Source organism: Hyperolius riggenbachi, chromosome 8 (assembly GCF_040937935.1).
Source record: "Hyperolius riggenbachi isolate aHypRig1 chromosome 8, aHypRig1.pri, whole genome shotgun sequence".
NCBI lineage: Eukaryota > Metazoa > Chordata > Amphibia > Anura > Hyperoliidae > Hyperolius > Hyperolius riggenbachi.
The window spans coordinates 29,374,106-29,386,580 of record NC_090653.1 but is presented as its reverse complement, the minus strand read 5'-3'; the positions used below and the strand labels follow the sequence as shown (position 1 = coordinate 29,386,580).

The window sequence follows — 12,475 nt, the reverse complement described above, 5'->3', positions numbered from 1 at the left end:
AATCGGCCGAGCAGGGCCGGAGAAAACCTCCTGCGCGGCTTACCCCGAACTACGTTCGGGGTTACCGCCAGGAAGGTTAAGGACTGGAGTGATAGGATAACATTCTCACTGTGAAAGCTTATCACTACATATTAATAAGGACAGCTTCTTTAGTGCGTTATCACATAAAATAATGATTGATGTGTGGCAATAAGTTTTCACCTGCCTTATTTATCACTAGTATGATCTTAATGAATTGTGGCCGAATTGTGGCCATTATCAAGAATCCCTGTTTTTAAACAGGAGTGGTTTGACAAAACTCCCTATGTTTGTTTAGAGTCAACTAAATCAGCCTTAGAACCGTATATCCAATTGCTATTAAATATTCTTGTTAGGTGCGAGTCCCTATTTTCCTGCAGGCGCAATGTTAATTTGCAAAATCAATACTAGAATGCAGAGGGTTAATTTGGGATGTTTGCTGTGAAACAATTCAGTTTATTTAGCCCTCAAATGGCCAGAATATTATAATCAATGTTAAGTGAGAAGTCACCTGTGTTTTATAACTTGCTTCCTTTGCAATAACAATTTGCAATCACTATCGCCTAACAGCAGAATACCCAAGCAACTCAGGGTGACCCAAAACTATTAGGTAAGTATTAGGGAGTAAAAGAGACTGAAAAGCCCTCCTAGTAAAAAAGCAATGCTTATTATGATTTGGGTCACCCTGAGCTGCTTGGGTATTCTGTTGTACTGGTCCAAGCCCCATCCAATAGAGCCATACCAATCACTACCCTGAGGAGGGCTAACAGTCCAAAGCAGGTTTGCTATACACCAGCGGTTCTGGATGCTAGCCTGGCTTCAGGAGCATAAAGAGATAATTTGCATATTCAGTAGCGGTGCATTTTGGGTAACCACAGTGGTTCACTTAACCTTCCTGGTGGTACGCAGTTTTGCTGTTTGCATCCGTAGGAGTAATTTTTTGAATAAAACTTGTTGTAAACCTTGTAGCTAGCACTAGGCTAGCTACTTGTGTCCCCCAAGTCCCCCCGCACCTCTCTGATCCCCCCAATCGTCGGCGCTCATATTTACCCAGCTGCGATCCCGCGAGAGCCACAGCCTCCTCAATCAGCTTCAGTCTTCGCTAAGGCGAGGATCGGACATGATGTCTGACGTCATCAACGTCATGACGTCATGCCCAGTCCCGATCCTCCCCATAGTGAAGCTTGGAGGTGATTGGAGAGGCTGCGCTATCGCGGGATCCGGAGGGTGGTACGTATAACAGCGGTGATTGGGGGGACACAGGTAGCAAGCCTAGTGCTAGCTACAAGGTTTACAACAAGTTTTATTCAAAAAATTCCTCCCGGGGCCATGTAATCCTCTGCGGCGGCTACCCCGAGTGTAGGTCGGGGTTACCGCCAGGCAGGTTAAAGCTGAATTATTGAAAATACTTTCTGTTTTAAGAAGGCAAATCACAATAAATATCTTCTATCAGATGTATGTTCTCCTTGAAATGACTGAACTCTTTCTCCCTAAATACTACGTTCATCAGAAAATAGGGTCTTAACTATCCTGAATTATTTTAGAGATGGACTTCTTTTAGAGCTGCCAGTCATGCAGCTATTTCCATCTAGTTTATAGACTAGAAGATGAATGAGGAAAACACAACGATGGTGGCCTATTTCATTCTCAAAGGTATTACAGATGACCCTGAGTTACAGACTCCGATCTTCCTCCTGGTTCTTCTGATTTATCTCATCACTCTTGGTGCCAACACGATCATTCTTCTACTGGTTGGCTCAGACTCTCAGCTACACACTCCCATGTACTTCTTCCTATGTAATCTGTCCATTCTTGATGTATCTTCCACCACGGTTACGCTACATAAGATCCTCATTGTCTTTGTAACAAGAGATAATGTTATTTCCGTAATAAATTGCAGGATGCAGCTATTTATCTTCTCTTGGTTATCTGGCACTGAGTTGATACTACTGACAGCCATGAGCTATGACCGATATGTTGCCATCTGCAACCCGCTACGTTATTTAGCAGTCATGAATGGGGCAGTCTGTGCAGGTCTGGCCACATCCTGCTGGTTAATAGGTCTTCTGCAAATACTTCCAGAAATGATCATGTTATTACGATTCTCTTGCTACTTTTCCAACATAATTAACCACTTCTTTTGTGATTTTATGCCTCTGATGAATCTCTCCTGTAATGACACCTCGGTTTTGCAACTAATGATTTTCATACAAGGAAGTTTATTTGCAGTCTTCATCCCTTTTCTCCTAACCTTCATCTCTTACGTATTCATAATTTCCACTATAATGAGAATCAGGTCTAGTACCGGGAGATCTAAAGCCTTCTACACATGTTCTTCTCATCTTACCGTCGTTAGTCTGCACTACACAGCTATCATTTGTCAATACTTGACACCAAGTGGAACCTTCAAGTCAAGCAAACTCTTGTCTTTGCTCAACACAGCTGTGGTTCCCATGCTAAACCCCCTAATTTACAGCCTCAAAAATAAAGACGTGAAGTCAGCTCTACAACGAAAGCTGAAGCATTGTAAAAATATTTCTGTAAGAGAGGAGAAGAACCTGACTTTGCAAAAGTTGGTGACATGACTGAGCATGAATTTTGTTGGCCTGATCATACCTTAAAAAATGAAATGCCTGAAAAATATATTGATGACTTCTCACAAGGCACATAACATTTAAGACTGTGAAGTCTATCTGAACATACCTCAAAACCCATACTTTCCTGATATAAGTAAAAGCTTTGTTGCCCATGAAACTACTTACTGTTACTAGTGAAACTGTGTAGCTCATATTTTTTTCCAAAGATTTATAACTCATTTTTTTTTCCATACGCTGAGCACGATGGGCCTAATTGGATTCACTTTTTTTCTCCTAAGTTTTCTCCTTGGAGATCATTTGTTATCTTCTATTTAAAATAACTAAAATAACTGGTTGAACTCGATGGACGTATGTCTTTTTTCAACCAAAATAACTATGTAACTATGTAGCACTTTGCACATTTCAATTGAAAAAGTACAAAAAAGTCGGTGAAAAAGTACTGCCAAAATTAATTGAGTGTTTTCTTGCTTGGCTTAAAAGGCATTTAATTGAGAAGATGTGAAAATATCACCTATGAGAAAACTTGGATTGGACCCAATGTGCTTAACTTTCCCTATTGGAGGAGTTAATGCTGAGACAAATTGCCTTTATTGTACTTATAGAACAATGACATAAAGCGGAACAGAGGCGCCAACAGTATAAAATCAAGTCTTAAAAAGTTTAAAATGCTTAGGAGGCAGTGGTGGACTTACCTCCTGCAAGCAGACTCAAAACTCATGTACTGAGGCGCCAGGTGTGACTATGACCATTTGCTGTTGTGTGCTTCTAAACTATTGCCTGAGGAAGCAGGTATATGTCTGTGAAACGCGTTGTGAACCCCCTAGAGTGTACCAATAAACATTATATTTTTTTGAATATACAGTCTATTGAGTCTGCTTGCAGGAGGTGAGTCCACCACTGCCTCCTAAAAGGGCTCTTTCACACTACAGGCAGCAGTAAAAGGCTAAAACGCTGCGTTTTGGCTGCTGGCATTTTTAAGACGTTTTCAAGGCGTTTTTAAGGCATTTTAACGCCAATACATAGTATCAATTGTAATGAGAAACACCGCGGTCAGCCCTAAAAAAGCTCCTGGGAGCTTCAAAACGCAACGCTCCAAAACGCAGCGTTAAGTGTGAAAGGTAAAATGAAAGTCTATGGACTTTCATTTTACCTAGGAAAACGCCAACTTCGGCCGTGGCGTTAAAACGCTGAAAAAGCCCTCTGGTGTGAAAGGGCCCTTAGCATTTTAAACTTTTTAATACTTGATTTTATACTGTTGGCGCCTCTGTTTCGCTTTACGGCATTATCTATATCCACCCTGGGTGGAGGGGGATACCCCTTTTCTCCTATCTACAGAGAGCGACTTCTTAACCCTGAGTGAGGACAGGATAATCTCCTCACCTGCCTATACAGTGGTTGCCTGGAGGTAACCCTGTTTTGTGAGTATAATTGTTTACTCTTTCTACTTACCCATTGTCAATAACTTGCTACACCAGATTGGGCTCTCGGTTTCTCTTTTACATATTACTTATAGAACAAGATCAGAACTGACCTCACTGTTCACACTGTTCACACTTGGGAATACTTGGCAATATGCATTCCCTTTGCATATTTATGATCAGTGGCATAGCTAAGGAGCTGAGGGCCCCGATGCAAGTTTTACAATGGGGCCCCCCAAGCACTTTATACATAACAATTGATACGGTGTACCAAAACCTGCCAATGGCAACTACAGTGTCAGAGGTGCAAGAAGGGGATGGGGAACAGTTAGTTAATGATTACCACTATTCAAAGTATCTATAGAAGTGATTATTATGAGCACAGGACCAATAGAGAGCTAATACTGCAGTTGAAGGAAGGCCTCTCGGGGCCCCTCTGGCCCAAGGGCCCCGATGCGGTCGCAACCTCTGCACCCCCTATTGCTACGCCCCTGTTTATGATTATATTCTAGATGCACTTATACATTTAATGAAAGCTAGTAATTTTATAGCAAATAATGCCACACAAAACTCGGGCAGTCAAAGCTCAAGACTTTTCACTAAATATTACAAAATTGCCATTGTATTATTACTAAAGAAAATCCTAAACCCACCCCTACTCTGCAGGGTAACTCCGAATATTATATGCTATGTGGGTTGGTATTGCTCAAGGGGTAGAGCCCCATGCTGGTAGCCTCTGAATTCCAGCATGCGGGGTGGGGGACAAGGGGTTTACAGTGCTTGGGAGGGGCACTTAACACTGTATATTTTTTTAATTGGTCACCAAAATGTGTATCCACTTTACTTTTTTTAATATTCACCAATTAACTCTGGTAATATACAGTATGTTTTCAAGATTGAAGAACTGGGAAATTAATGAGCCCAAAACTAACATTGGGTTAGTTTTCGGGTTTCAAAAACAATTCCCACCAAAAATGTTAAAACAGTTTTCTCAAAAACTCAAGGTCCTTTCAAAACAAATTTGTCATGTTTCCACTAGTGACCCTGACATATTTAAAGAGGAACTTCAGCCTAACCAAACATACTGTCATTAAGTTACATTAGTTATGTTCATTACCACTTAAGGACCAGGGGATTTGGCGCAGATCTGTGCTGCATGGGCTCTCCAGCCCACAGCACAGATCAGGAATCAGCCAGGGCGATCAAACTTCCCCCCTTTTTCCCCCACTAGGGGGATGTCCTGCTGGGTGGTTCTGATCGCCTCCGGCTACTTGTGCCTTGCGGGGGGGCTCTTCAAAGCCCCCCTCCGCAGCGATTCCCAGCCTCCCAGTCCTTCCCTCCCTCTTCCGCAGGCTATGGGCGGCGCAGGACGGAGATCCGTCCTGCGCCGCCTCTAATAGGCTTCAGCCAATTAGAGGCCGGGGATCGGTGATCTCCTTTACGGCGCTGCTGCGGTATGATGTAAACAGCGGGGATTTCTTCCCCGCGTGTTTACATTTCGCCTGCGAGCCGCGATCGGAGGCTCGCAGGCAGTTCACGGAGACACCCTCCAAACGAGCGGCCGTTTCCATGTAAAACCACTTAACACCTAGGTCCGCCGATCGGCTGACCGTGGTCGTTAAGTGGTTAAAATAGATACCGTATTTTTTGCCGTTTAAGACACATTTTTTCTCACTCAAAAATGGGGAGAAAAAAATCCCTGCGTCTTATACGCCAAAGGCAGGGAATCCCCAACTTCCAAACGCCTACCGATACGAACCGCCTACCCGCCGCCATGTTGGGGATTCCCTGCCTTTTTGTCCGCTTCCCCCTTGCATCTCCTGGTCCCCCGTGCTGCAGTGCATAGCCGCAACTTACCTAATCAATGCTCCCGCGGCGATGTCAGACCTCCGCGCTACCCCCCGCTAGCCTCCTCTCCCTCCCCTCATCTCTCCTGGCCCCCCCTGTGCTGTAATGTATAGTGGCAGCTTACCTTCCAAGCGCCCTCGATGAATGCAGACATCAGTCTCCACGCTACATAGGATGGGGGTTTAGTTAGGGTTAGGCATTTTGCAGCAGAAAATTGGTTAGGGTTAGGCATCATTTGGGGGGTCAGTTAGGAATTGGTAGAGGGAGAGCTTGTGTAGGAATGAAGTTTGGTTAGGGGTTAGTAAAATATCTGTAACAATTACCATTGTTTTACTATCTGAATAAAATAGTGGAATATGGTATTCCACTAGTGGCTTTCTCTGTAACAAAAATTACTGTGGCAGCATTTTTTAATGAACATGGATTAGGGACTTCAGAATGTTAAAGAAGCCTAGGTGATGTATAAGCACCAGTAGGGACTGGCAGCACTTCTAAACAGTCGCTGCACCTGATTGACTACCTGCACAAGTATGCAGAGCTCGAATAACAGGCAGATTACACACCTTGCATTCAAAAACAGGTACAGTAAAGGAGGGCTTTAGCTTCAGCATAAATTGTGTACAAATTATCCCTACTAGACTCTCCCACGATGGTGACATACCCCCATGGGAGAGACCTAACCACTAGTCTAACAGTGAAGCATATCCAACAGTGAAGCATGTTCAAACAGTGAAGTATAAATAATCTAAGGGTTACAAACCTACAACCTAGTCTAACAGTTAAGCATATCCAAACAGTGAACCATAATTCAACCACTAATCTAAAGTTAAAAACAATTCTTCCCTGGTGCAGCTAGCCATGAATTGTATACACATTCGTTGAAAGAGACCGCAAGCAATGGGCAGCGCTCACGGGCTGAAAGCGATATGATTTGCACATAATTTGCATTTGATTTGTATTTAGACTCAGGGGGGCTTTGCACATCTCGGTAGGATTCACTCCAATTGAAGCCTGTGAGTGCTGCCCTTTGCTTGATGTATAATTACCATACAGGACTTTACCATGGGTTTTGCTGTATATAATCTCTTCTAATTTTAACCTGAGAACTGGAAAGCCCTCATTGCTCCAGAGTGCAATCTGGTGTTGTAGAGGGGGAAAGGGTTGGCCAATTATTCTCCCTGCTGTACTGATGACCCTCTGAATATTGTATCTGTCATCTGGCAAACCAGACCAGGATGTATGAACAGAGGACTGATTCAATGGTGTTGTAGTAGAAGGACCTCAGAAGTTCCTGGGTCATACCAAACTTCTTTAGTTGGGGAAGGAAGAATAGTCTTTGCTGCACCTTCTTATGGGCTGAGATATTGTTGGCCACCCAGGACAGATCGTCAGAGATGTTTGTGCCCAGGAGGCAGACATTGGCTACCCTTTTGATTTCAGTGCCATCGATGTGGACCACAAGAATTGACCACAGAGCGACACCAACCACACACCCTACCCATAGACAACCGACTTTGACCACTCATTTTGCAATCCAGCAAAATTCGCACATCCTTCTACTCCATTGATATAGATCGAGTGGGGGAGAGTTGTTTATGGGCATGCTTTCTATAATCAATGCCCATCTCAATGGTTTTGGCTGTGTTTAGGACTAGCCTGTTCTCACTACACCAATTGCAGACTCTGTCTACCTCCTGGTGGTAAGCCTGCTCGTCGTTCTTACTAACAAGGCCAACAATTGTGGTGTCATCTCTGCAAATTTGATGATTTTGAGTCTACATTGGATGTGCAGTTGTTTGTGTAGAGAGGGGACAGGATCAGTGACAAGACAAAGCCCTGGGGGGCTCCAGTGTTGGTAACTTTAGGTCTGGAGGAGATGTCAACCAGTTTAATAACCTGGGACCTATTACAGAGAAAGTCTGTGATCCAAAGGCAGAGAGTGGGATGGACGTTGAGCTCCACGAGATTGTTCTGCAGAATGAGGGGGCAGATGGTATTGGAGACTAACTTTTGCAAAATCATAATTTTGCATCCTAATTCACAATTACGATGAAAAATTGTAATGTGAAATTTTGGTAATTCATTTCATATGTAAGCATAATCAGGTGTTTTGTGATTGGCCTAAATTTTCAGAGTCTCAGTAATGCACCATTTTGATGGATTTCTAATTTCTGCCTACCGTTTTCCGGGCCAAAAAGCCAATTTCCATTTGGAAACTCAAAAGTTGGATTTCTGCGGACATTAAAAGCTCATCCCTATTTGTGAGTGCAAGGGGTTAATATTTATACTGTATTTAATGTGAATCCACTAAGTTGCCTATTTCTATTACTTTGGCCAAAGTAATAACTTTAACCACATCACCACTAAGGGGTTACCCCCTTAAGGAACAGAGCAATTTTCACCTTTCAGCACTTCTCCCTTTTATTTGCCCATAATTGTATCACTACTTATCACAATGAAATTATCTATATCTATATATATTGGTTTTGTTTTCTTGCCCACAATTAGGTTTTCTTTGGGTTGTACATTTTGCTAAGAATTATTTTATTCTAAATGCATTTTAACTGGAATAATAAGAAAAAAAAATAAAAATGTATTATTTTTCAGGTTTCGGCCATCATAGTTTTAAATTAAAACGTTCTAGTGTGGATAAAACCCACACATTTTATTTTTCCACTAGCTGAAGACCCAGCATTGCCTGAGTATGCATTTGGCTGGTGTTAGCTCTGCCGTTTTTTTCTAACCCTAACACACAAACACTCAATGACCAAGATTGTGAGCTTTGGCATCAATCATTTGTATATTCCCATAGAAATTAAATTAATTAGATTGCCAGTTTGTGACTCCGCCTCTCTCCGGCATTTGATCCCCAGTCACCCAATGACCAACTGTAGCAGGTTTGAGGCATCTGCTATTAACAGTGTACAGCAATTTAAATATTCCCCTTGAAAATCAACAGGTGAATTTTGATTGGCTATTGTAGGCTCCACCCACTCCCTGAATATTAATTTTAGTCACCCAGTGACCATCTGGAAAAGTTTGAGTACCCTACCATTAACAGTGTAAGAAGGCAGTTTATATTTTCACAGTGAAATTTGCTTTTTGCTCTGCCCACTTTTTGTAACCTAGACACACAGTCACTTGATGACCAAGTTTGTGAGCTTTCGGGTCCTTGGCATCATTAAAAACAAATCTGATTGGCTGTTTGTGGCTCCACCGCTTTTCTGAATTTGAAGCCCAGTGAGCCAATGACCAACTGTACCAGGTTTGATGCTTGTGCCATTAACATTGCAAGAATGGCAGCAATTTTAATATTCCCTTTTAAAATCAACAGATGAATATTGATTGGCTTTCTTAGGCTCTACCCACTTTTCTGAATATTAATCCCAGTCACCCAGTAACCAACTGTTCAAAGTTTGAAAACCCTGCCATTAACAGTAAAGAAGGGCTGCAGTTAACATTTTCCCATGGAAATCTGTTTTTGACTCCACTCAGTTTTGTAACCTTGACACACAGTCACTCAATGACCATGTTTGAGAACTGTCGGGTTCCTGGCATCAAAATTGTGTGAATGGAAGCAGTTTATCCAGCAAAAAAATCTGATTGGCTGTTTTTAGCTCCGCCCCTTTAGTAAATTTGAACCCCAGTCACTTAATGACCGACTGTAGCAGGTTTGAGGCCTCTCCCATTAACAGTGTAAGAATGGCAGAAATTTCAATATTCCCCTTGTAAATCAAAAGGTGAATTTTGATTGGCTGTTGTAGGCTCCACCTACTTTTCTGAATATTAATCCCAGTCACCCAGTGACCAACTGTGTCAAGTTTGAGAACCCTGCCATTAACAGTATAAGAATGGCTGCAGTGCATGTAAAAATTAGTTGTTTTTGGCTGTTTCAAACCATGACATACAGTCACTCAATGACCAAGTTTATGAGCTTTGGGGTCCTTGGCATCAATAAGTTGTATTTTTCAATTGAAATAAACAAATCTGATTGGCTGTTTGTAACCTCCCAGTGACTGACTGTACCAGATCTGAGGCATCTGCCATTAAGAGTGTAAGAATGGCAGCAATGTAAATATTCCCCTTGAAAATCAATAGGTGAATTTTAATTGGCTGTTGTAGGCTCCACCCACTTTCCTGAATATTAATCCCAGTCATCCAGTGACCAACTGTGTCAAGTTTGAAACTGCTGCCAATAGCAGAAAGGCTGAAATCATTCTAACAAATCTGATTGGCTCCACCCCTTTAGTGAATTTGGACCCAGTCACCCAATGGCTGACTGTATCCGGTTTGAATCCTCTGCCATAAACAGTGTAAGTATGGCGGCAGCAGTTTAAATATTCCCCTTGAAAATCAATAGGTGAATTTTTATTGGCTGTTGTAGGCTCCACCCACTTTCTAACTATTAATCCCAGTCACCCAGTGGCCAACTGTGTCAAATTTGGGAACCCTGCCATTAACAGTGTAAGAATAGTTGCAGTATATTTTCCCACGAAAAAAATGTAGTTGTTGGCTTCGCCCACTTTTTCTGACTTTGACCTATAGTCACTCAATTACCAAGTTTATGAGGTTTGGGGTCCTTGGTATCAATAATTTGTATATTCCCATTGAAATTAATCAAATCTGATTGGCTGTTTTTGGCAGCAATTTAAATATTCCCCTTGAAAATCAGCAGGTGAATTTTGATTGGCTGTTGTAGGCTCCACCCATTTTCCTGAATATTAATCCCAGTCACCCAGTGACCAATTGTGCAAAGTTTGAGAAACCAGCCATTAACAGTGTAAGAATAGCAGCAGTTTATATTTGACCAGTGAAATTTGGTTTTGGCTCCGCCCACTTTCTGTAACCTTGACACACAGTCACTCAATGACCAAGCTTGTGAGCTGTCAGGTTCCTGGCATCAAAAATGTGTGAATGGAAGCAGTTTATCCAGCATAGAAATCTGATAGGCTGATAGGCCCCGTCCCTTTAGTGAATTTTGACCCCAGTCACCCAATGACCGACTGTAGCAGGTTTGAATCCTCTGCCATAAACAGTGTAAGTATGGCAGCAGTTTAAATATTCCCCTTGAAAATCAATAGGTGAATTTTTATTGGCTGTTGTAGGCTCCACCCACTTTCCTGAATCTTAATCTCAGTAACCCAGTGACCAAGTGTGCAAGTTTGAGAAACCTGTGATTAACAGTGTAAGAATGGCTGCAGTTTACATTTTCCCATTAAAAATGAGTGGCTGAAATTTGATTGACTGTTTTATGCTCGGCCCACTTTTCCTGGATTTGTAACCTCAGTCACGCCCAGGTATTCAGGGGGGGACGCGAGACCCCCAGAACATATCATCCCAGGTAGTAAAGGATCTGTATACCAAGTTTCGTTCAAATCGGTCAAGGAGTTTTCGAGTGATCGCGGCACATACACACACACACACATACATACATCCGATTTAATATATATAGATTACAATGACCGCAGGTATCTCATTGATGCCGGCAATCATTGACACGGAGACCTAGATCAATAAATGGAGACTGTGTTCCCATTCACTGACCTCCCTACTAACGGAGTAGAGTGAGTAGGAGCAAGCAGTGGCGATCGCAGTGGAGTACTTGTATCTACACCCGTGAGGCTAAGATGAAGTTTTTAGGGGCGTAGATATACTGTACTAAAACCATAAAGTGGTTAAGATTTACTGACTTCTATTCCAATGTCCATTGTTTAATACTATGTGTCCTGTTAATCTATTTTGTAACATTTTACAGCATTGCATTGCTTTCGGTATAGATAATAATTACTAACATCTAAGGAATACTATTTTAAAAATAATAACAATTAACTAACAACCAAAGGTTGTCCTTTGGGTAATTCAATTCACAAAGGGCTTGTTATCTGGGTAGTGAAAAAAATATAAACCATTAATTTACAGCAAGGATCTGTATTTATTTAACCAAGCCACTGTCTCTTGAGCATTTTTTAGAATGTTGCCGTAAAGAGGTATTTTAGAAACTGATGTGAATTATGACAATGGACATTTGAACTGTGCAGTAACCATTTGCCATAGCCCCTTGAAACAACTCACAAGTCATAATGCATCCACTTACTTTAAAATTCTATTTGGTGGCAACTCTTATAACTAAGAAAGAAAAGTTATTTGCCCATTGAAAAGCTTATCATTTTGTTCAGAACTTATGCAGTCTTTGGACAATATTTGTAAAACAATTTTAAATCAATTTACAAAGGGGGTTGCTGGTGGTCCTTTACATTGGAAACCAGGGTTTCCTATCTTATAGTATACACAACTGCTCAGTACCTGACAGAATTGAGCAGTATCTGGGGGTAACTCATTGTTATTGAAAATAGGCTAATTGAAAGGTATCTATTTTCGATAGTGTTTTATAGTCGTTATTTACTACTGCCTCATATTTTATGTTCTGCTTATCTATAATCGTATGCCACCTACTATGGTCATCTGAAAAGCAAACCAATATGTTTTCCCCTACTGCAAGCATACATGAGTAAAAATCTAATGTTAATTTGTCAAAAAAAGACTCGTAGCTTTGTTCTTTTCAGCATATGGAGTTAGGCATAAGATGAAGAGAAG

General features: G+C 41.6%; 1 protein-coding gene across 1 annotated transcript; it reads left to right on the top strand.

The window, feature by feature from the left end:
• Positions 1-1,625: 1,625 nt before the first annotated feature.
• LOC137527252 (olfactory receptor 6C3-like) lies at positions 1,626-2,603 on the top strand. Its single transcript, XM_068247757.1, has one exon. The coding sequence runs from the start codon at positions 1,626-1,628 to the stop codon at positions 2,601-2,603; it is 978 nt and encodes a 325-aa protein (XP_068103858.1).
• The last annotated feature ends 9,872 nt before the right edge of the window (positions 2,604-12,475 follow it).

Excerpts from the sequence above, each read along its gene's own strand:
- LOC137527252 (XM_068247757.1), top strand. The coding sequence starts at position 1,626 with ATGAATGAGGAAAACACAACGATGGTGGCCTATTTCATTCTCAAAGGT.